Source organism: Dermacentor andersoni, chromosome 1 (assembly GCF_023375885.2).
Source record: "Dermacentor andersoni chromosome 1, qqDerAnde1_hic_scaffold, whole genome shotgun sequence".
Lineage (NCBI taxonomy): Eukaryota > Metazoa > Arthropoda > Arachnida > Ixodida > Ixodidae > Dermacentor > Dermacentor andersoni.
Window position 1 is genome coordinate 381,164,741 of NC_092814.1, and position 27,312 is coordinate 381,192,052.

At 46.4% G+C, this 27,312-nt stretch overlaps 1 protein-coding gene across 1 annotated transcript in view; it reads left to right on the top strand.

Annotated features, from left to right (window-relative positions):
* The window catches only part of Mp (collagen XV/XVIII-type protein multiplexin), a 383,840-nt gene extending 358,333 nt beyond the window's left edge, over window positions 1-25,507 (top strand). The window contains exons 27-29 of the mRNA XM_050168496.3: window positions 5,358-5,473; window positions 14,483-14,622; window positions 15,576-25,507. Of these exons, the coding sequence (XP_050024453.2) occupies window positions 5,358-5,473; window positions 14,483-14,622; window positions 15,576-15,826 (507 nt within the window). The 3' untranslated portion in view covers window positions 15,827-25,507. The remainder of the gene's footprint in view (window positions 1-5,357; window positions 5,474-14,482; window positions 14,623-15,575) is intronic.
* Window positions 25,508-27,312: the final 1,805 nt, after the last annotated feature.

The window sequence follows — 27,312 nt, forward strand, 5'->3', positions numbered from 1 at the left end:
AACTCGATTGACCGCGTCGCTACTCCCCACCTGGTCTCGTCTTGCCACCTTGCGCTTCTTTGTACTGCACGCTGAGCTTCGAAGAGAACGACGGAACGACGAGGAATTTGACTGCCCCGTGCCCTTTGTCCGCGTCCGTGCAGAACAAGCTTCTCGGTCCCCCTTTGACCGGTGGCTCGAACGTTTTCGATGCGTCAACATCGTCAGTGACGACCGCACCTTTTTCCTCGCGCCCTGCCCTTTTGGGTTTCTCGCCATCTTTGGCGGCGCTACATTAGTTACCGTCTTTCGGTCTTTACCGCGCTTCTTTTTACGGCGCTTTCTCTTCGCACTCACTTTCATGTCGCCTTCTCGTGCCTCGTGCTGGCCGGTACACATTTCGTCGGCCCGGATCGGTCTCTTACCCGCACAGTCTGAGTGATTTACATTTAAATCTACTCTCACTTTGCCTCGACTGGCGGACAGCCCAACCGACTCTGGAACAATGCAGCAGGCTTTACTCGAGTTAGACAACTCGCACTCTTGCGAACTGCCCTCTACTACATTGCCCAGCTCACGCTGTGCATCTGCACACAGCCCGTCGGTATCGATCGCTGTCTCACGCGCACAGTCCGAATGATTAACAACTGAATCATCCCTATCTAGGCTATCTAGACTGGCGGAGAGCCGCACCGATCCCTGAACAATGCAGTCGTTCTCTCGTGAGCTACGGAGCTCGCCACCCCGAGAACTACTCTCAACTGCATCGTCCAGCTGGCACATTACTTCTGCACGCAGATCTGACCTGACATGGGTGCTCGCGTCTGTCAAGTCCGTAGTATTCTGTACCTCGCTAACGACCTCGCTACCATGAGATGCGACGCACACGCGCGGTAACTGTGTCAGTTTGTTCGCAGCTGACCTAGCTGTCTCTACAGTCCTCTGTTGGCACAGCACCTCGTCGCTCTCACTCTGGCCTTTAACGGCCTCTGTTGCCACTAAGGCTTCGTTAGCTGCTAGCACTTCGAGTTCACCTATGAACGTGCTGCTACTCTCACAGGTACTACTACTTTTCTCGGCTTTCGACGAAAATCTGCAATCTACTTCCTCACACTTTTGCTGCGTCCAGCCTACAGATTTCTCAAGCCGCTGTTGACTTCCTGCGTTTAGCTGCTGCAAATCCTGTATCTGTTTCTTTACTGCTGCAATTTCTTTTTCAACCTCCTGCCGTTTTTGCTCACGCTCTTGGCGTTTTCGCTCGCGCTCTTGGCATTCTTGCTTAATTGATTCCTGTTCCCGCTTTTTGCTTAAAATTCGTTTGCCCATTTGTTCTATGAATTTCAAATCATTGTTACTTTCTAGAATGGTTTTACGAATCTCTGACTCCTTCAAGTCCTCATCTACGTTTACCTCGATCTCCTCACACAACCACAACAGGTCAGCTCTCGTCAAACACATTAGGACCATGGTCGCTACTTTAAGCTTTGGCTCTGCTGTCACACAATACTTGTTGCGATACCCACGCAAATCAAAATACAAGTAAAAGATCCCAGCGAATCAAATCCTAAAACACAGTGAAATTGAAGCCTGGTAAATCTTACAGCCAAAACCAAACACTTACCCACTGAAGCAGCACCATATCACCAGTCCTTCCCCGCCGTATCCAGTCAGTTGCAAGAGGTGGTCAATCTCAAGTCGCCTCCAACTTGATCAGGATGCCGGTCGGTCACCATGTGCCAACGTCCGTCAGCTGCCGTTGCTGTCTCCGAGTCGAAAGGCCGATCTAGAAGCCGTAGGCTGGTCTAGGAGCCGTAGGCTGATCTCACCGCTGCCAACCAGATGTTAGATTTGGCAGACGTAGCTGTAGAGATGAACTTGGGACGACAGGGCTAGGCGAGCAGGATTTATTTGCAGGATTTACATTTAAAACAGGACATACATTGGCTGTCTAGCGCGACTCCCATATGGAGCCCGCAAAACTAACATACAGCAAACAGTTTACGAGCACACAGCTCACTAGTACATTTCGAGCATGACAGAGCACTCAGCTCCCGACAACGATCACGACACGAGCACACCCTAGCAGCCGGCAAACGGTGCTTATAAGCCCTTGCTCGATGTCATAGTTCGACGTCATTCAAGATGACCCGCCTTTTTGGAGGATGAGGTGGGTCGGAACAGGAATGGTCGGGAAGGTTCGTCCAAGCCTTGTAAACTTGCCGCCGCCCCGCACTATCGTTTACGCCCACACACACGCAAACACACAGGTGCGAACCCATACACACAAAGGCTCCGGAGTCGACGACCGAGGGCTTCGTAGAACCGTGCTCCGTCTCGGGTGGTGCGGCCAAGTACCAATTTCCTGAGTTGATCGCGCGCCACGTGGCTGCCTGCCGACCGCAGCTCTCGGAAGGGCGCTTCGACTGGTGGGCTTGGAACACGTGCAGCGGGCTGAAAGCTGGCACGTTGCCACCCCGTATGGCCATTCTTAACAAGGCGGATAGATGAAAACATACTTTGAATAAAAAACTCGCAGTTTCGCCCAAAAAGCAAAGCATCGATTCCGATAGTAAATTAGTAGACAGCTGTGAGGAGTACGGATAGTAGTTTTACCGGCCACAAACTTTTAAACATTCGCTAACTAAGTTAACAAGCATGGTGTTATGCGCGCACAAGCAAACATGAACACATCCCACTTGATGACCGCGAAAAGTCGCTGTCAAAACGCTGGAGTGAGGGAGCGCGGCAGCAACAGCGAGCGCATTGGCCGTCGTGCTGCCTCTCGCGTCAACGCGAACTAAGCGCCGAAAACACAGCGCACACGACGCGATCAGCACTCGGCGCACTGTCCCCATCGCAGATCACTTTCAAGATAGGGCCCGCGCGGCTGCCCCATACGTAGCAGCCGCCGGAGTAGAACGCCGTGGCAACGTCAGAACGCCGACGGCGATGGCAGAAATGCGCCTTGAGTGCCAATTGTTATCGCAATAAAAGTCGCCGACGGGGTCCATAAAAACATCCTGTGGCTGCTCTTGTGGAATGATTAGCGAAAACAGTTTGGAGATGTTGTTCAATGATCATCGTACCGCGATGAAAATGCAGTTAACCAATCATATATCGTGCGTGTCTAGATATCCTCGGCACAGTTTAAATATAGAAATTATTTGAAAAGTATAAAAGTAGTCTTATGAAGGTGAGACTTCAAACAAGCAGACATAATTCTGTTTATCATTGAAAGAAAGCAGACTAATTAAAAGCACGATTCACTTCGGCAAATGCCAACACAGCAGAAAGTCTGCAAAACAGCAGGTAATGGGAGCAGGCTTTAATTTCACATTGACTAGACTTCAAACGCGAAATCAAGACGCGAACAGCGTGATTCTCAATGCCATCGAGAATTACGAGCGCTTGTCAATGCTGCTTTCCGTGTCTTGATCCTGCGCTTGAAGTATACAGAAAATACGTAACTGAAGATGTGTCCGGCTAGTTACCCATTACTTTCCGGTCAGCTCGGTTTCGTAAAAATTGCCAGGTTTTAGTGGAGTTCTAAATAGAGCATATGGGGACTGGTTCAAGTCGAGTTGGAGACATTCTTTTGCAAACAGCGTGAATAACGGGACACAGAAACAGGCACACGACACAGGCGCTGGCTTCCAACAAGTAGGTTTATTGCGCGAGCGCAGAATATATAAGCAGGGAAGTAATAGTAAAAACATAAATGGCATGGAAACACGAAGAGAATGACTTGAGATTACATGTGGGCGGAAATCGGTTAAATTTGCAGATACGCTATTTCCTTGTCAAATAACTGGATGGATGTGAAATGATGCATGAAGGACCACGTTGGGTGATGGCAAATGCTTCGATAATTTCACGCCTGCGCTGGTCAGCATGCTTTTGGATGACAGTGACTTGTTTGTTCTTTTGTTTGTTTTCTGTTGTTGGCGTGCTCCCGGAGGCACTCATTGAGGCAGCGTCCCGTTCGTCCTACGTAGGAGCGCCCGCACTTCAAGGGTATTTCATACGCGACACCTGTGATGCAGCTGATGAAGGGCTTCTGATGCTTCTTGTCGCAACCTTTTTTGTGGGGGTTGTCTTGGTTGACCCTTCTGCATAAGGTGTTCAGCTTTCCTGGGGCTGAAAAAACAACCGAAACACCCGCCCTAATTCCCGCGGCCTTTTTCAATCTGTGCGATACCCCGTGCACGTAGGTAATGACAGCCGTCTTCTAATTATTGATCTCGGTTTTCCGTATCTTTTTTCTTTGGTGCATTTCCGCTAACATGTCGTCCGCTAGCTGTACCAGGAGGACGCTCGGAAAACCAGCCCACAAAAGACGATGAACCTGGCCTTCAAAGGCTATTTAAATCTCGTGTATGCATGATCTTTGCAATGCATTACGGAAGGCGGTTTTTGCGATTCTCCTCTTCACTAACCTTGAGTGAGCCGACGAAAAAGGCAAGAGGATTTTTCCTGAGCGGTGTGCATATACCTCCAGCATACATGTTCTCTCTTGAACAATAGGAGAAAGTCCAGAAAGCGCAAGGTCTTGTCCTCCGGTAGCTCCTTTGTGAGCGTGAGATTATTCATATTATCTACAAAGCTTTTGTAGACGACTTGTACCACTGAAGAAGATACGGAAAACCGAGATCAATAATTCGAAGGCGGCTGTCATTCCCTATGTGCACGGGGTATCGCACATATTGAAAAAGGCCGCGGGAAGGGCGGGTGTTTCGGTTGTTTTTTCAGCCCCAGGAAAGCTGAACACCTTATGCAGAAGGGTCAACCAAGACAACCCCCACAAAAAAGGTTGCGACAAGAGGCATCAGAAGCCCTTCACCAGCTGCATCACAGGTGTCGCGTATGAAATACCCTTGAAGTGCGGGCGCTCCTACGTAGGACAAACGGGACGCTGCCTCAATGAGTGCCTCCGGGAGCACGCCAACAACAGAAAACAAACAAAAGAACAAACAAATCACTGTCATCCAAAAGCATGCTGACCAGCGCAGGCGTGAAATTATCGAAGCATTTGCCATCAACCAACGTGGTCGTTCATGCATCATTTCACCATCCATACAGTTATTAGACAAGGAAATCGCGTATCTGCAAATTTAGCCGATTTCCGCCCACATGTAATCTCAAGTCATTCTTTTCGTGTTTCCGTGCCATTTATGTTTTTACTATTACTTCCCTGTCTATATATTCAGCGCTCGCGCAATAAACCTACTTGTTGGAAGCCAACGCCTGTGTGCCTGTTTCTGTGACCCGTTATTCGCGCTGTTTGCAAAAGAATGTGCTCGTACCAACAAGCCCGGCTAGCCTCTATTCCTAGTTGTAGACGCGTCGCTAATACGAGGTTTTCACCGTTTATCTTGCAGGGCGAGGTGGTGTTCAACTCTTGGCGAGAGCTCTTTTCCGGCGGTGGTGGCATGTTCCCTTACCCACCGAGGATCTACTCATTTGATGGCCGCAACGTCATGACCGACAGTACCTGGTAAGGAGCACAAGCTGCCACGAGGGTCGATGTTTCGCGAGCACCAGTTCATGTCTAACGATGGTTCCTTAAACCAAGAGGGAGAACAGGGATTAGGAGCTGCGCTTTCGACGGTTTCACGTACACCCGCTGCTGATTTCGCCCGGTGTGTGTTTGCGCGTGCGGGGCAAGCGCTGTAGTACGTCAGGAGGGACGCCAAACTTCCCGCAGAGCATTGGCGTCAGGCTTTATTTTGAGGTTTTGCTATCTTTTTTCCCAAAAAGGAGAAAACGACCACATTCTTGTGTCCCTGTGGACACACCCATAGCGTCGCTTAGATATAGGGCTGAGAACGGCAGGCAGCGCTGATTGCACTTCACTCTTATTTTACTTTCAGCGTCGAGGATAGTCTAAACATATAGCGAATTCTACATATATATTTGAAAGAGTAAAGGCTTACCCCAGATTAAGATTGTTTACAGCGAGTTACTTCATTCAGTTTCAAACTAATGAATATGCTTCAGCAGGGCACATTGTTGGGTGAGTTGGTTCACACCTGCCTTTCCACTGTGCGTCGTGAGGCTGCGCACCGCCATTTGGGGACACGCATATGTTCGGAGGAAGCTGGGAGCCCAAGAGGTGCTCGAAGCCTATCACATTAAGAAAAAAAAGTAATAAAAGTAATGGCTGTGTCAGTGTACCATTTGTCTTTACAAGAATATGTGAATTTTTAGATACTGCTTTAAGATGGCATGTCTGCGCGGCGTCTTGGTTGTGTGCGCATCTTTGGCGAACATATATACTTGGATTTTCTGCTTGAAATAAAATTAGTTGAAAATCTAGCACTCTTTCTTTCGTCTCATTTTTTTTCTATGTTATATTATATTGCGCCACAATACCTTTACTAACAAACAAAGTAAATTTACTTTTGTGTGAGGCGTGCGATGCTTCCCACACAAGGTGCAGGAGCAGTCGTTTTGCTGCAGGCCTAGACGAACCATAAAAATAAAGGGAAATACAAAGTGATGTGGATAGCAGACCCCCCAGAATCTCCGAACTGCTACCGGGCATGATCACCGTGTAGCTGAAGTAACTTGTACTTTCGGCGTCAGAATGTCAACGGAGACGGACATGCATGTTGCACCCAACGTGCACCCAATGCATGCACGGTACACGGGCGTTTTCGCATTTCACCCGCATCGAAATGCGGATGCCGTGGCCGGGATTCGAACCCGCGCCCTCGAGTTTAGTAGCGCAATGCCATAGCGACTACGCCACCACGATGGGTGTCGGGTATTTCCAGAGTAAATAATTTAAACCGGGAACTGAACTTCACTTATTTAGCAGATTGACCAGTGATTATCGTGTGAAGTCTGGTCGCCGCCAGCACGAAGGGTGTGTCAACGAAAGAATAACCACTTATTATCTCTGCTGAATATTTTTTTAAGCGCTCCTTAATGGATTCTTTGGAAGACCGAGCACAAGTATAGATGACAACCAGATAATGAGCTGCTCTTTTTGATTAGATACCCCCAAACCTCTGTCTAATAAAGACGAGCAAACTGGCGCGCTGTAACGTAAAGCTATTCCAAACTATTTCTATTCCATTGATGCAATCAGTTCTGCATGATTAGTCAAAAATGTTTTGGGCTACCCCCACTTGGCCTGTCTGTCACGCGACGTCACACAACCGCGAAAACTCGTCACGTCAAAGTGACGTTTACTTAAACATACGTTATCATGCCGAAAAAAAATTTTTAATAGCTGGATAAGACCCTGTGAAAAAAGGAATATGATGTCTGCCTAGCAATCGCTCTGGCACTGGCTACGCGGAGCTGCCGGCGAGAACAAATTTATTTGCGTATAGTAAGAAAAGTTACGTGTCAGTACAACGTTGTCGAAGCTTTCCGACACGCGTGCGACATCGCTCTGCCAACACTTTTTCGCTGAGGATCAGTTTTAGTGGCATTTTTAACCTTCCGTTGCATAACGCCGATATTTTCGACCAGTCACCGCAAGCTAAGGAAGCGGAAGCGGGCCAATCACAGACGCCGGCAACGCCGTCCTCATTCTCATCCTCATCTGGGGAGGGTTTCGTTTGGGCCGAGCTACTAGCGCAGTGAAAGTACTTTAATTCACTGCATTATAGCTCGGCCCCAACGAAACCCCCTCGACTTCTGTATCCTCGTCGCCTCTTGCCAGCCAATAAGATAAGAAAACCCCAAGGTAGGCAATGCTACTCGCTTTGAAATCAAACAAAATTATCTACTATAAACAAGGAGAGCGTTTGATTAGGTGGTTCAAGCGCTGCTGGTCGCCGCCCGATACTTGCGTCGGCGGCTACGTAAATTTGACGTCAGGATATTGAAATAAAAACAGATTCGAACAGGGGCCCTCTAACGTAAACCTATTCCAATCTGCTTTTATTCCAATCCTCGGACATCAAATTTACGTAACCACCGGCGCAAATATCGGGTGGTAACCTGTAGCGTTGTTTGGAAAGCCTAATCAAACGCGCTTCTCGCTTATAGGATGTCACTTTCTTTTGCTTTCAAAACGAATAGAATTGCCTACATTGAGAAGTTTATATTATCCAATTGGCTGAGAAGAGGCGGGGAGCACGCTCAAATGGAAAGAGTTTTACTGGGGCCGAGCCAGCGCAGTGAAAGTAGATAGCCGGATGAGGAAGGTGGTGCCGGCGTCTGCGATTGGTCAGCTTCTTTTGCTTAGCTAGCGGTGGCTGGTCGAAAATCGCGGCGGCGTGGAACGGAAGGTTAAAAATGCCGTTAAAACGGATCCTAAGCAAAGTAGAGTTGGCAGAGCGATGTCGCATACGTACCGGAAAGTCTCGATAACGTTATCCTGCCACGCAAAATCTTATGCGCAAATAAATCCATGCTCCCCGGCAGCTCTGAGTAGCCAGTGCCACAGCGATTGGTGGCAACCATCTTCTGTTCCTTTTGGAACGGGGCAGTCTCCGGCTATTCAGAAAAGCTTTTTTGTCCGGCATATTAATGCGTCTTTAACGCGTGCACGTCATTTTGATGTGGTGAGTTCTCTTGGTTTTGTGACGTCGCGTGACAGACAGGTAAAGTTTGATCCATAGCAATTGGTGAAACACCTTTTTCGCTAATGTCGAAGGAAAGAAGGAAAACTTTATTTGGTCCTGCAAGTAGTGATATTTAACCACTAAACGGGCCTCTCCCACGTGGGCCTCTCCCACGTCGGGACCGGAAGGCCAAGCCTCACGGCCACGTCGTGAGCCTGCTGGACAGCCCAGAATTGTTCATCCAGGTCCGGGCTGCGAAGTGCAGCCTCCCACCTGGACGCATCCTTGATCGCCGAGTCTTCAATTCTTTTGCAAGACCAGAGCATGCGTTGGAGCGTGGCTAAAGCACCACAATCTGAGCAATAAGGCTCTGTATACGTCTCCGGATAAAACATGTTCAGTCTCCGTGGGCAAGGATAAGCACCAGTCTGTAGTAAACGTAATGTAAGTGCCTGAGCCCTGTTTAGTTTAGGATGCGGCAAACTGTAAACCCTGCGATCAAGAAGGTAATAATTCGTGATTTCATTGTATGTGGAAGGGGAGTCTCTGTTCTCGGGGAGTACCGTCACGCCGTTGCGCGGAGCAGAGCGAAGGGTAAGATCTCGCGCTGCCTCATGAGCGGACTCATTGGGATTCGGAGGGGCTCCCTCGATCATCCCAAGGTGAGCAGGGAACCAACATAAGTAGTGTTGAGAGATCTCACATGTCTGCGTGATTTTAAAAGCAACCTTAGCCACCGAGCCCTTCTCAAAGGCCCTAACAGCCGACTTTGAATCGCTATATACAAAAGGCCTGCGCCTGTCAACTAGGGCGAGCGCAATAGCCGCTTGCTCCGCGACCTCTGGCCTATCAAGCCGAGCGGTAGCAGCGTTAACGACACTGCCCTCATTGTCCACGGCAACTATGGTAAGCACCTTTCTCTCCTCGTTAAAAGAAGCATCGACGAAGCCAACCTTCTGATTCTCATCACGAATGAGTCTCAGCAGGCAAGCTCCCCTGGTCTTTCTTCTACCAACATTTCGCTCCGGATGCATGTTCCTGGGAACAGGCTTGACGTGATACCGATTACGGACCTTCAAGGGAATACCGACATGAAGCTGCGAAATCTTCTCCTGAGGAACACCTAACTCTCTCACAATCTGCCTGCCCGTGCTAGTCGTAGAGAGACGCACCATCTGCGTCCTCTCCTGAGCCTCAGCTATCTCATCCAAGGTATTATGAATTCCCAGCTGGAGAAGTCGGTCGGTGCTGGTGCACGTTGGCACTCCCAACACTTTCTTCGTGATCTTCCTAATCTGCGTGCCAAGCTTCTCCTTCTCCAATGGTTTTCACTTGTGCATGGCCGCCACATAAGTAAAGTGACACAATACAAATGCGTGCATAAGTCTAATCAGACTATCCTCCTTGAACCCCGTCTGCCTGTTGGCCACCCTCTTCACTAGGCGTACCGCATTTTCTGTCTTGGCAATGATCTTCTGGATCGTCAGCGTGTTGGCGCCGTTCGATTCAATAATCATCCCAAGAACCCTGATCTTATCAACCCTAGGTATGAGATCGCCATTTCTTGTACGAAGCTGAATGCTCAGCTGGTCCACGGGGATTCATCCCCTTGGCTTGGGTCCCCTTCTAGTGGGACTGTACAGCAACAGCTCCGACTTGGAGGGGGAGCACCTTAACCCCGTCGGGTCCAAATAATTCTCAATTACATCTACTGCCTCCTGCAGAACACTTTCGATATAGCCCTCACTACCACCGGGACACCATAGGGTCACGTCATCTGCATACATGGTGTGCCTAATCCCCTCAATCTCCAAGAGCTTCTTGGTCAATCCGACCATGGCCAGATTGAACACTGTGGGCGAGATGACGGCCCCTTGAGGAGTGCCCGTCTCCAAGATTTAACGTCTTTGACTCCAGCTCTGCAACCTTCAATGTAGGCTTCCTGCCTGACAGGAAGGACCTGACATAGTCATGAAAGCGCGCGCCGAGGCCAAGATCCGAAATGGACTTAAGAATATAAGAGTGCCGAACGTTGTCAAACGCCTTCTCCAGGTCCAGCCCTAGGATGGCCCCTTCCATCTCCATCAATGACCTGATGCTTGATCAGTGGCGTAGCAACAGGGTGGGCCGGGGGGCCGTGGGCCCCGGGTGCAAGGGGCCAGTGTGTGTGTGTGGGGGGGGGGTGTCATATCCGTCTGAAGACCCCTCTTACCGCTGGCTACACCCGGGGAGGGGGGTGACAGAAGACCTATGGGCCCCGGGTACCAGACGACCTAGCTACGCCACTGTGCTTGATGAGCTTCATTGCGTCTTGAGTCGACAGCCCGACCCGAAAACCAATCATAGTGCGGGGGTAGACCTGGTTCTCCTCAAGGTACCTTGTAAGCCGATTAAGCACCGCATGCTCGGCTACCTTGCCCACACTCGAAGTGAGCGAAATAGGCCTTAAGTTATCAATGCTCTGGACTTTGCCAGCCTTGGGAATCAGCATCGTGAGAGCTGTCTTCCACTGCTCCGGAACCATCCCGTCTCTCCACATAGCGTTAACCTCCCTGGTAAGGTACTTGATTGACTTATCGTCCAGATTCTTCAAAAGCTTGTTCGAAATCCCGTCCGGGAGCCGACTTGCTCTTAAGGTTATGCAAAACCGTGCGTACCTCTTCCACAGAAAAGTCCTCATCTAGGGAAAAGTTGTCCTCTCCCGTGTAGGCCTGCTCCGTCAGAAAAGCATCCGGGTCCGCAACAGGAAGGTATTTGTCGGCCAGCTTTTCAACCAGCTCTTCCTCCGAGGCAGACCCTACTGCTTCGTGTACAGCTCTTGCAAGGACGTGCCCCTGACTAACCCTCGTATTGGAGTCGTTCAGCAAATGCTTAAGCAAGCCCCACGACCTCCCGTTGCGCACCTGCTCGTCCACCGAGTTGCATACCTCATCCCACTGTTGCCTGGACAAAAGCTTACAGTGCTCCTCAATCAGCTTATTCAGCTCGGAAATCTTTTTACGCAGCCTGCGATTAAGCCGCTGCCCCTTCCACCTAGCCAGTATAGACCGCTTGGCTTCAATCAGATGGGCTAATGTCGAAAAAGCGTCGAATTAGAAATTATTATTTTTCTTTCGTTGGGTCTATTCATGCATAATCAGTGTGCACATATCATATTAGATGGCAGTTTTCGTGACGTCGCGTGACATGCAGGCGCAGTGGGTGGCGTCTCGAAAATTTTTTGACCAGTCATGAAGGGCTGATTGCAGAATTGGAGTAGAAAAGTTTGGAGTAGCTTTACGGTATAGAGTCGCAGTTTTACGTTATAGGGCCACTGGACATCTTCGGCTCATAAAGATAGCTTTCGAGATATTTAAATTTAACTGTTGGCTAAGTTTCCCATTGCAAGAGTTCGTATTTCTATCTACTGCTTCATGCGCTATTGTCATGGCACGGAATGGCAACAACCACAAGTGTGCCGTAGGTTCGGCAAGCACACTGAACGCAGAACTAAAACATTCAGACTGAATGCAGAACTAAAGATTCAGACTGAAGTGTCCAAACATCTTGTCGATTTTCGCCTATTTGGGTTCTTCTTTATCGGTGGATTTTTTTTTGCAACCGCTCTTCTGTTAAAGTAGAAAGATCTGAAGGCTGCTGTACAACATCACTGCTATTCACCGTTATGCCAGGCTACGATTGCAATGGCTGATTACGCCCACTGTTTTTATAAATCCTCAATCCTCAGGATTCACCTCAATTTGAAGAGAGAAAGAGTAAAATTGGCCTAGAATAAACAGGTCAACCTAGAGGCAGTAAGGCTAAAAGCAGACAAATTCAGGCTGTTGCTTTCAAACAAATATGCAGCCTTAGAATAGAGAGATGAAGCTGATATAGAGGTAATGATTGAAACTGTAACTAGGCTGGCTTCAGAGGCAGCAGTTGACGTGGGAGGCAAGGCACCAAGGCAACCAGCAGGCAAGCTCTCTCAAGTAACAAAGGACCTAATAAAGCAACGACAAAGCATGAAAGTGTCCAACTCAAGAGTCAAGATATAATTCGCGGAACAGTCAAAACTGATCAACAAGGCGAAAATAAGTGATATTCGAAAGTATAACGTGAGAAAGACTGAAGAAGCTGTTTACATGGACGTAGCCTGAAATCAGTGTGAAAGAAACTTGGCATAGGACAAACCAAGATGTATGCACTGAAAGATAAGCAGGGTAATATCATCTGCAATCTCGAAGGTATAGTAAAGGCAGCGGAAGAATTCTATACTGACTTGTGCAATACCCAGAGGACTCAGGACAACTCCATTCGAAACAGTAATGAACATGATACAGAAGATCCTCCTATAACTAGCGATGAGGTGAGAAGGGCCTTACAAGACATGAAACTAGGAAAAGCGGCAGGAGAACATGGAATAACACCCGCTTTAATCAAAGGTAAAGGAGACATAATGCTAGGTAAACTGGCGGCTCTCTATACGAAGTGTCCATCGACGGCAAGGGGCCCAGAAAACTGGAGGAATGCAAACATTATACTAATCCACAAGAAGGGAGACGCTAAAGAACTGAAAAAATTTAGGCCCATTAGCTTACTCCCAGTGTTATATAAAATATTCACCAAGATAATATCCAACAGAATAAGGGCAACACTGGACTTTAGTCAACCAAGGGAACAGGCAGGTTTCAGGACGGAATACTCTTCAATGAATCACATCCATGTCATCAATCAGGTAATCGAGAAATCCGCAGAGTGCAATCAGCCTCTCTACATGGCTTTCATAGATTATGAAAAGGCATTTGATTCAGTAGAGATACCAGCAGTCATAGAGGCATTACGTAATCGAGGAGTACAGACCGCTTACGTAAATATGTTGGGAAATATCTACAGGGATTCCACAGCTACCTTAATTCTACACAAGAAAAGTAGGAAGATACCTATTAAGAAAGGGGTCAGAGAAGGAGACACAATCTCTCCAATGCTATTCACTGCGTGCTTGGAAGAATATTCAAGCGATTAAACTGGAAAGGCGAAGGAGTAAGGTTCGACGGCGAATATCTCAGCAACCTACGGTTTGCCGATGATATTGTTCTATTCAGCAACCCTGCAGATGAGTTACAAGTGATTGTGGACCTTAACAGAGAGAGTGTAAGAGTGGGGTTGAAGATTAATATGCAGAAGACAAAGATAATGATGAATAACCGGGGAAGGGAGCAAGAGTTCAGGATCGCCAATCAGCCTCTAGAGTCTATGAAGGAGTACGTTTACCTGTCAACTAATCACAGGGAACCCTGATCATGAGAAGGAAATTCATACAAGAATGACAATGGGTTGGATCGCATACGGCAGACATTGTCAGCTCTTGACTGGAAGCATACCATTATCATTGAAAAGTAAAGTGTACAAGCAGTGCATTTTACCGGTGCTGACATATAGGGCAGAGACTTGGAGACTGACAAAGAAGCTCGAGAACAAGTTAAGGACAGCACAATGAGAGATTGAACGAAGAATGCTAAGCATAACGTTGAGACAGAAAGATAGCGGTTTGGATAAGAGAGCAAACGGGTATAGCCGATATTCTAATTGACATTAAGAGAAAAAAATGGAGCTGGGCAGGTCATGTAATGCGCAGCCAAGAAAACCGTTGGACCATTAGGGTGACAGAACGGGTGGCAAGAGAAGGGAAGCGCAGTAGAGGACGGCAAAAGACTAGGTGGAGCGATGAAATTAGGAAATTCGCGGGTGCTAGTTGGAATTGGTTGGCGCAGGGCAGGGGTAATTGGAGATCGCAGGGAGAGGCCTTCGTCATCATCCTATAAAATAGGATGATGATGATGATGATGATGATGATGGTGGTGGTGGTGGTGGTGGTGGTGGTGGTGGTGGTGGTGGTGGTGGTGGTGGTGGTGGTGGTGGTGGTGGTGGTGGTGTAAATCCGACCGCGGCTATGTTTTGTAAAAACTTGCCTAACAGTCTTGCTGCCATCCACTTCGCAGGCACCGCAAGATGGTATGGCATGGCGCTGACGTGCTGGGATCCCGCGACATGGAGAACTATTGCGACGCCTGGCACTCGGGCGCGCCCGCCCGCTATGGCCTCGCCTCCTCTCTTTTGGGATCGCAGGCGCGACTGCTTGGTAAGCTACGAGGCTATGCTGTCTCCAGCCCCGCTCGACAATGCCTCTGGGAAGGGGACGCGTTCGCATACGCAAACACACCAACGAATGACGAAAATCTGCTCCCCGGCAAAGCCACGGATGCGTAACGAACGCATGCTTCTGGTGCTCTTCTCCAACCGATCTCGAATCAGGCGACACACGCACAGTTCGGAGCTGGCCGCATGACTACTCTCGACGAGTGTGATTCGATGTGTAATGTTGCCGCCAGTTTCAAGCAACTAACGATAATACAAGTATGCTATGGCACGCAATTTTATTCCTCAAAACTGGAAAATGAGCACAGCCCTAATTTTCTGTGCTTAGACATAATTGGCTATGACTACAGCCACAGCTCTCATGACTGGAGGAAATCGCGCTTGGAATAGCCCGATGCAAGTTCGGTCAGGCGTGACTGTGTTTACCGCAGAAGGTGTCACTTCACCGCCTGTCACCTCACCGCACTGTTACATTTCCTGCCACCTCACTCTCCTACTACATATTATTTTCGATGCATTTGTCTGCATTCTAACCCCTTCTCCACATGTTTAGGTACAGTGGCACAGTTTAGGTAATTTAGTCACACTCATCGCTTTTCTTTTTTCCAACTCACTGCAGTGATCACCAGTGGGTGAACAAGGAGCCGAGGTTTTGACAAGGGAACTTGTCTTCGTCACTGATACGAAAACAAGTCCCTAAAGATGACGAGTTCCCTTCTCGAAACGTTGGCTCCAGGCTGAGGCGTCGTTTCGCTTTCAACTCTTTCACCATTGCAATTTCTCCACCTTCCTGCGTACCCACCTTTTTTTTTCTAGTTATAGGAATCACTGCAATATCTTATGCCATCCTTGGCCTTGTTACTGACACATAATGTAATGTTACGCCGTAGCGATCGATTCTTCTCACCAACTTTCGGCGCGGCCTTACCCTCGCAGGTCAGGAACGCCACTCGTGCGCCAGCAGCTTCGTGGTGCTGTGCGTCGAAGTCACCAGCCAGCAGCACGACCAACTGGAACAGCAGCACGGAAGGCGGCGCAAACGTCACTCTGGTGGCGGCGAAGAAGGCAACCGCTCGCTGTCTCTCACATCCCACCAAGCGGTCGCGGCTGAAAGCGACAGTTCGGAAAAAAAGCAATCGGCACTGCATTCTACTTGGGAGGAATGGTGGAAGTCTCTGTGGCATTGAGGATGAAACAGCGAGGACCGAAAGATTACGAGCAATGATAAGGTCGCGTTTTCATCCAATGCACAGCAGCATGAACACTCGTCTTTCTGTTCTTCCTTTCTTTCTCAGCTGGATAGATAAACCTCCAGAGGGGTCACAATCATTTAATTGCGCGTTGAAATACAGATGACAAGTTAGACAGACGATTACAAAAATGATATATGACATACAATGATAAATCGTGCAGTTGGATGAGAAAGCACTGCGTACATAGATTTCAAGCGGCTAATTACGCCAGTAGTTTTCTCCCGAGAAGAGCTAAGCGTTGCGACGTGAGCAGTCGTTCGCGGTATAGGATTAAAGCTTCATATTGGAATGCACGTATGCGTATAGAAGCCGGCAAGCACGTTACGGGAAAGTGGGGCGATTAAGTGCCGCTGAATATTTACCAAGCTGACAGCTGCGTCAGCAAAACGGATCATTCTAACGTAGCATGGTTTAGTCGATAGTATTCGTGGCCACACTGCCGAACAGTGAGTGCGCCGATGATCTCACATAAGTGTGGAATATTGGACTGCCACGGACCCACAAGCCTGATGCCGAAGGCCTAAGAATGGACTGCAGCAAATGCGCAAGCATTCACTGGTAAATGGCACAGCTTTGCTGCATAATTTTTCTCGCCACCAGGCGAACTCTAAATATTAATATCCGTGAGCAGGTTATTATTTGGCTTGATGATAGTCCTCGCCGGTTTACGCATCACTTGTGAAGTGAGAAGCGATCAGTGTGTAGTTGTGAAAACGTGTTCGCCAGTTCATTTTTCTTGCTATGTTGCATGATAAATGCACGAAGCGTTCGCCCCAGCGGCCACACACGTGCTTTCTTATATTTATTTGTTTCGCTCAGGTCAGGCATTGCCAGGCCCACGAAGAACGCGAAGAAAGTAGCTTACAAAAATACGAATGCTTTCTTTCTGCTGGCCATATTTCACACTTTCTTGTATCACTGAAAAGAGACAGGTGCTTTTTATGAGCGCTGTATCGAGAGGATGCTCAATGCAGACGTTGCTACAGCTGCCTGTAGGGAAACCGTGTCCAATGAAACGAGCGATGCGCGCAGTGCCATAGCACGTCATAGCGAAGCTCCTGCGAGTACGATCCACGGCCTAGTCTCATGTGTGCTGTGCTCGGCTATACGCGTGACACGCTGCGAGTGTTCGACGATTCTCGGGAGTTATTGTGTCAGACAAAACTTCGACGAGTTTTTCACTCACTCTGGCATGATTTGTTGTGACACACGCCGGAGGGTGACGTTACTACACGACGCGAATGAGCTCCTCTTGAAATCATTCGAATGATATGAGCTTCCGGTAAAAAAAAAGAGAAGAAAAGAAAACTGCGGGAGCTATAAATACGGACAACGGAGGAACACAGGACAAGCGCTGCAGGTCCTGTGTTCCTGCCTTCTCCGTGTTTATCTCGCGCTGTTTTTTTTCGCCGATGGATTCGTACCAACTAGCTCGCATTCATACCTTGTTTAAGATACGATACGAGCGCTGCTCACGGAAGTTGCAGAAAGGCGGAAACCACGAGAAAGAAAACGGAATTTCGATGCGGCGCTCGGGAAGAAAATGGGCGGTGTATTGCGCATCCTTCGCTACACAGTCGTGGCCCTAAAATGTTCTCTTAGTGTCATTACGGTGTTCAGGCAATTTCTGCGAGTAGCTGCAGGTTCGTTTATTCTTGTAAATAGACCAGTTTTACTGACGCTCATTTAGCTGCACGCAGGGTGCGTTCAAGCAATGTGGTCATCGTATTCTGTGACCGAATTCGCGTCTTGATTTTTCTTTTTCCAGAGTAAGTGCGAACCGTATCGCATGGCGCGTTGTGCGACGCTTTCTTTGCGCATCTAATTTATCCAACTGCCGGTTTATCTCCTCCTATGAGCTATTTTGTCTCTGATCTTGCCGACATCACGATAGCGTTAGATCTAGGTTGGCCTACTTGTTCAACAGCTTTGAAATATAAGTTAATATAAATATCTCACCGTGCCAGTTGTACTCGCAGGAAGGCCCTGAAGTGAAAGTTTGACAGTGAGTTGTTTTTTTTAACACACTGTGCGTCACCCCCGCGTGAAGCTGTCGACCATTGTCGGAATATGCGGAGTAAGTTTCCACGGTTGTCGCATTAATTGAAATTGAGATTACCCGCAGTCCAAGCAATTGGAGCTAATCGTACGATGCAGTATTACGATTTCATAAAACATAGCTGTCTGCACAAGGCAAATGGCCAGGCTTCTACACGTCCATTCACGGTCACAGATAGCATGACATAGCAGGCATCCAATAGGCCACAGTTCGAAATGTCTATAGTGCCAGCGTTTTCTTGTTTCTTGCCATTCGGTGCAGTTCGAACGTTTCATTCATCTTGCACCGTTAAGTGCGAACATGGAAACCGGAGTTGACGGTTCACTCGATATTTCTTGATTTCCTGAAAATGCGGCCGCACAAGTGCGCAGTTTGTGTGTCTGCGGCTTGCGTGGTCGATGGCTCGTAAAAAAACACGATTCTTTCTCCGTAACCTTAATGTTTTTTAAGCACATTCATCAGGCGAGACACAAGCACTGTTCGCGTTACGAAAAAGTGATATCTATACACGTACCCTCGTTTCACGTTGCCTTCTTATCTTCCCTGTGTTGCACCACATGTCGCAAGACATCGTATCTCTAGTGCACAAAAACGCGTGTCCTTTCTTGGAACTCAATGAAGCCTTTTTTGAATTATGCCCAAGACTTTAGGTCATATTCCTCCTTTGCTGTAGAGGTCTAAACAGCACAAATCCTTTCTTGGTCTGCTTCATCTGAAAATAGCCATCTGTCAGATATCTGTAGCAGCTGCTAGGACAGATTATGTGTTCTGTGTTTGTGTGTGTGGTTGCCATGGGATGTCAGTATTTTGTGTCAGAATGCCGGAGCAGCAGACTAACACGTGCCACTTCGACGTATTCTGGTTAAGGTGCTCTTCGTGATATGATAACAGTCGTCTCGCAGGACTGAATACGCGTGTGATCTAGTCTTTCATGCCTGTGCAAATTTCTAACCACTGTCTTGTAGTTTGCCATCAGCCCTCTGTCGATGTGTTAATTATCAGCCGGAGTAGAAATTACGCGATCACAAGCGGTTGAAGGAAATATTATCTGCGGTTGCAAGCGAAGGGAAGCTACGCTAGAGACCCGCTGAGGCGACATTTTCTTCACTGATGATTCAAGGTTGCAAGTTTCTTTTTCTATCGCTAAAAATTGTTGCTCAACGAGAAGACACTCACTTTTTGTCGTTTCTGTATTAAACTTTCTTTCTAGAAATTATTTCATATAGCTTTCACAACTACATTTGCAACCAATGTTTGTAGCTACAATGTCGCTAAGAAGTCGCATTGCGAAGAAAAAAAAACTGTCCGCTAAATCTGGATTTTAACTTTCCCCTTACGCATTCATATACTAAATTACATGAACTGGGAAAAACAAATTCCTCCGCGCTTTTTCAGCCGTAGCTTGCATGTACGATTGTACTTCCTACTGAAATTTCAGAGGTCAGTTAAAAGCCATCAATTCGTGCTAATTTTATAACTGAAGTTGGATACATATGCCAACATCGAGATATATGAGCATAAAGCTTTCGACGCCAAATATTGTTGTTTCAGGATTTCAAGAGGTCCCATACGAAATAAATGCAGCTAGTAATATAAGTGGCAGCAACGCGAATATGACAATATTAGTATTCCCAGTAGCACATATTGCAACAACAAAAAGATAAAGCTGGGTGATATGACGATGCAATTACGAATGAAATTGAGGTTTCCAATGTTTATGAGATAGAGTGTGTGACTATAGCAACTAAGTATTAGTGTTTAGATTATTACATAGCACCAATGTATGCTATTGTCGGAATGTCAAACTTAGCGCAAATTTTGAGGAAAAGAAGAGCGATGACGCTTTAATCTTCTCTTTCGTCATCTTGATCTCGGGCTTGCGCTGAACGAGAGCAAGAATTAAGAGTTCCAGTCAGCCGACCTATTGTATCATTGGCTATAATTAACTGCTTTAGATACATGTCGTGTCGAGGCGGGAATATTATTTAGCGAACCCGATTCGTATTCACGATACTTGTCATTCGCCGTCCACCATTCGCCATCGCTTCACGGGTGCTCTCGTCGTCACGTCGGCAGCTGTTAACAATAACCCCGGCCAATGAGGCGGCGATCTTACATAAGAGAATTTCTGTGAATCTAGGCCCTCGTTTGGTTCGTGTTTATCTGGTGAACTTGTGGACATAACGCGGAAAGTTTATTATTGAGGTATGAATATCGGTAACAAGTCAGTTTTGTAGGCATTGCCACAATTGTTGACACAGTAGGAAATTTCAACTTGAAAAAAGTAATACATATCATCTTGAATGCGTGTGCTTTATTATAAAGCATGCGCACATTGCTTATGCGTACTGCACTTAAGAAGAGTTTTTTACACTACTTCGGAGTAAGTATCCACTACGAAGCAGAGAAATTTCGCGTTCTAAAAAATCTGGCCGATAAGGTTTTACGCGAGGATTCATGGAGCCGTAAGGAAGGAATGAAATGTTCTCCCAAAGATTTCTCACTGATTCAATGAAAAGAAGGATAAAACAATCTTTCATAATATCAACCTATAGTTGTCGTCAGTGCCGTAACAACTATTCATTTCGGTGGAGCGTTACACTTGAAGAGGAGAAAACATATTTCAGAACACATGCCATAATTCTGCAGAGTGACTTCATTCAATTATTGAGTGCAGCAGTTGTTGACATGAAAACCACTACATATCGATGGCAGAACTTGACAAGTGTGGGGCTAACGACTCGGAAAACATCATTTTGTTGCATTTACAAAAAAAAAAGCTGTTTTATATACTGAGACAGGCATGTGAAATGACACACGCTCTGCTGTACTCTCTCAAATTTTATAGATGCACAGGGCCTGTATTTATACCGTTAGAGCCAGAACTTACCCAAGTACATGTAGTAAAGTGACCACTGTACATAAATCAAATTTGTACGCTATAATGTCCAGCAGGAGTGCGCTTTTTCTTCATTTTAATATGTGCGTAGGCCCATTTTCTTTTACTATAGACGAGATGGTAAACAAAAAAAAAAAGAAGTGTGCCGCAATGCTGTTTTCGTTATTTGTACTCGTCTTGTGTACGAGTAAGACAGGCTGCCGGAGGTCCGCAAGAGGCGTAGCTGTTGGAAACGTAAAAAGAATAGTTTCTACGGAGAAACTGTAATAGAGCGTTTCAGGGGAGCCATGAAACAGAAATCGCAGCTTAGTTCAATCTTTTGCTAGAGTTCTGCTAAGTTAGGAATAAGTGGGCTCTTGCTGCAGGTAGTTTAAACACAATTCTTGATTGAAGCAAATGCTTCCAAGGCAATAGCATATCAGATGTCTTAGTAAGATTGCGAAGGAATAAGGGAACAACAACGTCCAAGAATGGTTTGTTTCGCTTTTCTCGTAATGACATGGACTAATCCATTTGCACCCATAATGCAAAAGAACAGGTGTTTCCGATGGGTCCCAAGGTTATGGAATGACTATGAGATAGGCTGCCGCCCGCCCATGTTGTTCTCTGTTGTTACACGAACAGCCGCTTAACCTGCAGAACACAAACATTCTTGATGATTTCACTCTGGATTAAAAATTTATTTCTGCTCAAATAAAGCGAACGCTCTTTTTTATAAGTCACATTTTATTATTTACCGCAATTGCTGACTAAGCTGGTGTAAGGATGCGGAAGTCACCCTATGTACAACTGGCTTTAAAAATCAGAAATAAAACTAATGCTGAGAATTAGCGTCGATACATAATATGCCACGACTATCTTTCGGAGACCACCACGTTTTCTTTTCTTGTTTTTTTTTTTTTTTGTATCTACACGTAACAATGTTCGGGAAGCTTTTCGCCGTTCTATTGGAAAACAGCACCTGCGCATTTTCCTGTTAAACACGGCACATCGTCGACCAGACAATGTTGACAAAATCGTTGTCAAATAGCAGGCAACCGAACCATTGTTCACACAGTTTCTCGACAACGCATACTGCGGTTGGCGTGGTTCATGCAGAGTCTTAAAGATAATCTGAGCATTGCATGTTTCTAAACCGCCTTGCAGTTGGCGTGTCAAAAAAGAGTCAGGTATTGACACATGTTCTGCGGATTACCAAATGCAGCAGTGATCTTGTTTTAATCGTTGTTGTCTACATGTGTTCACTGACAACGCATAATTAGAATTACTTGGAATGATTCAGTCAAGTGCAATCGTTCTCAAAACTCTTCGTCTAGATCCGCGTCTTCAGAGTATTTCAGGCTACAATTCTACGATTCCAATTCTACGAGGCTACAATTCCAAGGCTACAATTAGGATAAGAGAACGAATAATTAATTATTGTATTAGTGACGCTGCAGTCAGGATCGGCCTATTTTGTCGGCAATGAAGTGCGAGAATGTGTTTCTAATCGAGTGCGTCGCTTGTTACACAGCAACTGTGCCGCTAAGAGCGAATTAGGTAGGTTTCTGCATATGGCAGAAAAAAAATACCTCTTGGCCAAACATTTTTAACCTCCTAGCGGTTAATTGATCTAGCAAGTGAGAATGCGCCGGCACTGGCCGTATTAAAGCTACTACGGCATGTGTCTACCACGACCTTTTCAGCTTACTACAAAGTAAAAAAAAAGCTTTCATCTCTTTAAAACTTCCCTCTTCACATCATGTAATAGCTGTTCTGCACGATTACTTCTGAAGAGTAAGGAAGAGGCTAGGCTGAGACGCCGTTACCACGGGTGCACAATGTCATTGTAATGTTTTTGACATTGCGACACTGTCGAGTTGACTTCTGCATGCGCACAGCTGATTGAAATATGCCTCCAACGCGAAGGGAAAGGTAGTGAGATGAAATATAAAATTGAGCTTATTTTGGCCAATCGGATATCACCGTCCCATAAAATCTTCAGAAATGTTAGCAGCCGTTATAATCTTTTACCCAATATACTTTTAGCATATCTTAGGAAAATTAATTGAACATTGACCTAAGCTTTATGCTTCCAGCTAAAGAAATACAATTTCAGTGATTGAATACGAGAAGAGACAATGCAGGTAGATTGGCTCACCTCTTCTGATTACCAATATTGTTTTTTATCGCGTTTGCTTCCTGTAATGCGCTTGAGAGCAGCGTACAAAATGCTGTGAGCAAATAATCATAATCTGTTTGGTGAGAGTCTGTGTTGAAACCACACGAAGGCGCAAGGAATGAAGCCAGCCATATTGTTTCAACTGTCATAGAAATGCGCTTTTTTACGCGAATCGACATCAATACAATTTCACATGTATTCTTCTCGCCGCCCTGCAGCTGACATAGTAGAGTTATTCAGCAACTTGCAGACATGGAACATATACTTTTGGAAAACGACTGCGTCGTTCGCTACACATTTCTTTAAACTCTACGATTGAGGTGATAGGGGACACTGTACGCACAGACAAGCATGTTTCGAGAAAGTGACACCACCGTGACAGCAGCATATGAATGCTTACTCTAGTCGATAGCCTATGGTCATGAATGATTGCTGCAACAACTCAGAACCAATGTTTAACAAGCGCCAAAGTTATGGCATCACTACTGGTAACTGGCATTGACAAGAACACTAACAAATTTGGCTTGAACGTTTGCAGTAAAAATTCAGGACGGAGAGATATTTATGTAATAGCAGTGCTTTAGATTTGATATTTATGCATCTCCAAGAGCGAAACCACCTTCTATTTTTTTCTAACCTCGTGACATTTCCAAGCTTCACTGACAATAACCCCAACACAGCATCTCAAAACATGGCTTCCTGAGTTTTAGATATGTAAAAATGCAGGTGGCAGCAACGAAGTATTAAACGACCACGGCGGCCGCATTTCGATGGGGGCAAAATGCGCGCAAATCCGCGTACTTAGATGTAGGTGCACGTTAAAGAACCCCGGGTGGCCCAAATTTCCTGAGTCCCCCACAACGGCGTGCCTCATAATCTGGTCGTGGTTTTAGCACGTAAAGCCCCGTAATTGTTTTACGTATCAACCGGCAAGAAAATGTCACTGCGCGTACAAAACCGCCAAAGCGACTGGCAGAAGTCGTGTACGTGCCTAAAGTTCTATTGGCTCTTGCACATAAACGACAGTTATATCCCAGATTGAAAACATTAGTATCCTGCCCGTATAGCCCGTTGTGGAAGCCGGTAGACGCTCTAATGTTTATACAACCGTTCTCTGCTTTTTGAGAAGTGTTTTACATGACTGGAACTGAACAGCATTTTGTACACGAGTGTGCTTCTTGAGCAAAGCTATACAGCAGAAGGCGGGATGGGGCGCGTAAGTCTCTCCACTTTTGCAAGTGTTCCTAAACATTACACTGAGTGAACAGTAACCTACGCGAGCATCGTCAACACCTGTTTGTGTGTGTGTGTGTTTTGTCCACCTTGAGCTGGAGGGGTTAATTGTAGACAGCAGCCTGTTTGTGAGCCATAGTCAACATTTCTCGGCTACGCGCTGTTGCTTTGCTTTCTTATCTCGAATATGTGCCAAATAAGATCAACGCTGTTTTTTTCAGTAGCAGGAGATTGCTTTATGGTGTACACAACCGTCTGCGACAATCAGGGAGACACTTGGGACGGGACACTATTGAGCCGATAAATCCTTATGAGAATTTTTTTTTCCTATCGCTCATTTTTACTGACTAGCATGCAATCCGAGCATACCAAACAAACCAAGTGTGGGTAAACTTTAACGTATGGTTGAAGTTGTGACAGGATGCCTAGCTAATAATCAATTAAGTGCGGAGCGTTCGAAATAAAAGTTTAATTCCGTTCGTCCGATCTGTATGGTTACGCATTCGGCACACTCTCACTTTAGCTCCCTATTATCAGCTGCCTGGAGCTAGGAAAAATACACAGGCATAATTGAGCGAGAGAGGTAACACTCAGCTAAAATAGACTAACATAGGTAACAGATTTTCATTTTTTTTTGCTACGCGTGTTAATGTCGTCTTGCAGAGTAGAAATCGGCAAGAAAGCGCCCAAATCCCTACTCTAGCCATCCTTTTACAGTTCCCACTTTCAGAAAATGAACTTTAATGTATAGCACTCCGCTTGGCATCGCCCTTCAAACTTGGTTGCAGTTTGGTTTCTTTCTTTCTTTCTTTTTGACAGCAGGCGCAGCAACCTTTTGAAAAAAAAAAAAAAACTTGCTTTTGCTTCAACACATCTACATGTGGTGTCATCTGTGAAAGCACTGTCTGTATTTACACATGAGGCTATCACAGATTAGACAAGTGCGCTTTATGGCTATTTGAGTCACTTTGAATGAAGCATTTATGAAATTTGGGAATGAGTAAGATGGAATGTCCTAAACACAGATGCATTAGCGCGCCGCACGCTTGGCCGGGAAAGTTCACTTGGTGTGTGCATGTCTATAGTTGCGTCCGTGCCCTGTTTGGTTTCGACGTTTTCGTTTTTTGAGTGTGATAGTAGGTCACCGTAGAAGTGAGTAAACGCCAACACGTAAAGCAATATTGATCCTTTAGTCGTTTAGGAATTCAATGTCTGTAACTCGTGCTTTACCGTGGAATAAACATCTCTTTTATGTGAAACGTCTCAGCGAGCTCATTGTGTCGTTTACTGGAAATGATTGTCACGGCTGTAGTGCGGCAATCCAATAATACAAAGCTGCCACAAAATGATTTCTCCAATTTAGAAGCTGTCTTACACTCGTATATGTCAATGGAGAGTAGTGGAATACATGGAAGTAAGAGGCGAAATTCTCCGAGTGGGAGGATTTTCCAGCAGAAAGCAGTGACAAGGACAGAAGGGACGAAGAAGGACAGAAGGTAGTCCCTTCTGTCCTTGTCAGTGCTTCCTGCTGAAAGCTCTTCTCACTACGTGCAGCCAACGAGCTCAGGCAAACACTATTTTCCCCGACTGTTTCTTCTTAGTTCACAAGTTTCCATTTCAGCAGTTTCTTGCACCGAATGCAGGTTTAAACAGTAATTCATGTCTAGTCACATGCGCGGGTGAATGCTGCTTTATATGCTGGCCTCTGTGGCAGCGATATTATTATGGTGATTATGGTGATTTACATACTTCGAGATAAAAAAATAAATTACGATACTGTTCACATTGACCGTAAGTGAAATGCAATGGGGACAGTAAATATACATTTTTGAGTTCTAAGATCTATGAAAGGTTTCGTTGCCATCCCGGAAACGAGTGTACGTATAATGTAATTTCGTGCCTCATCAGTGTACCTTGCATGTAGGACACATTCGCTTATGGACATACAGACGCCGTACATCCCTGTTAGTATGCAATAAGCTGAAGACAATCCCTGCCATACGTCTTCAGGAACTGCACACGGTGTGTAATACTGCATGTTGAACAGATCACTAACACTCGCTGTAGTTTTGTATCGCCACATGATTTATCCGTCTTCCTTGCCCTGTCTCTCCTTAACCCACTACACAAGTTGTGGAGTAGCAGACCATAGACAAGCTCCTCAGGCCGACCTCGCCACCTTTTCTGTCATTAAATTTTTCTCTCTCTCTCACGTCACCGCCACCGAGGTACCACCCTCGTCAGAACCAGCCGAACAGCAGTGAGAGGCCCGGCTTACCAGTCCCGACTCTGAAGACCAGCTCATACTGGTGAACATGGCACGGCGAACGGTCAGGACGAATGGCTTCCTGGACTGAAGACTCCTCCCACCTAGGGCGAAGACTCTCGCCTGCTCAATACTTTAATAAAGTTCATTACTACTGCCTAATTTCTTGCAAACACATGTTGATTCACGTACGGTTTCTCGTAATCAACTGCTTTGGGTACGAAAAGAGTTTGAAGCCAATGTGTAAACGCATGTGATGCGTTGACGTTGAAGTCTTCCGTTAGCACAATTTGTTTGCCAGCTTGCTCTAGTGGTGAGCCATAAAGGTTTCAATGACACTGTGATGTGGAGGACGCAATGTAGCTGACGCAGAGAAGTTGTTCCAGCAGTCTGGTGCAGTTGTTGAGGCGGTCTGAAGACCTTTCCTTCTTACTGCCCACCCTCCTGCGCAACCCAGGGAATATGCCGAACAGGGCACTGTCACGTTCAACAAGTTTTCTAGATTATAAATGCAGTGGAAGATGGGTGTGGTGTAGTCAAGGTCAATTCACATGGTCGCGAAGGCAAGACTGAAATGCGGTTCCAAAGCAAGGAGCAGCGGCATCAGTGATGGTTGCGCGATTAAAGCGCGACTACATCTTGTGGGGCAAAACATCAGTGCATGAAAATTATGCATTCAATACGTCACAGTGGAAACGTTTGAAAAAATACAGACAATATCATTAGCATAGGCAAATGGGAAGTCATAGGTTGTTTGCTACCATTCACGAATAATTATGAGTACGAAAGTGCGCAGTCTTTC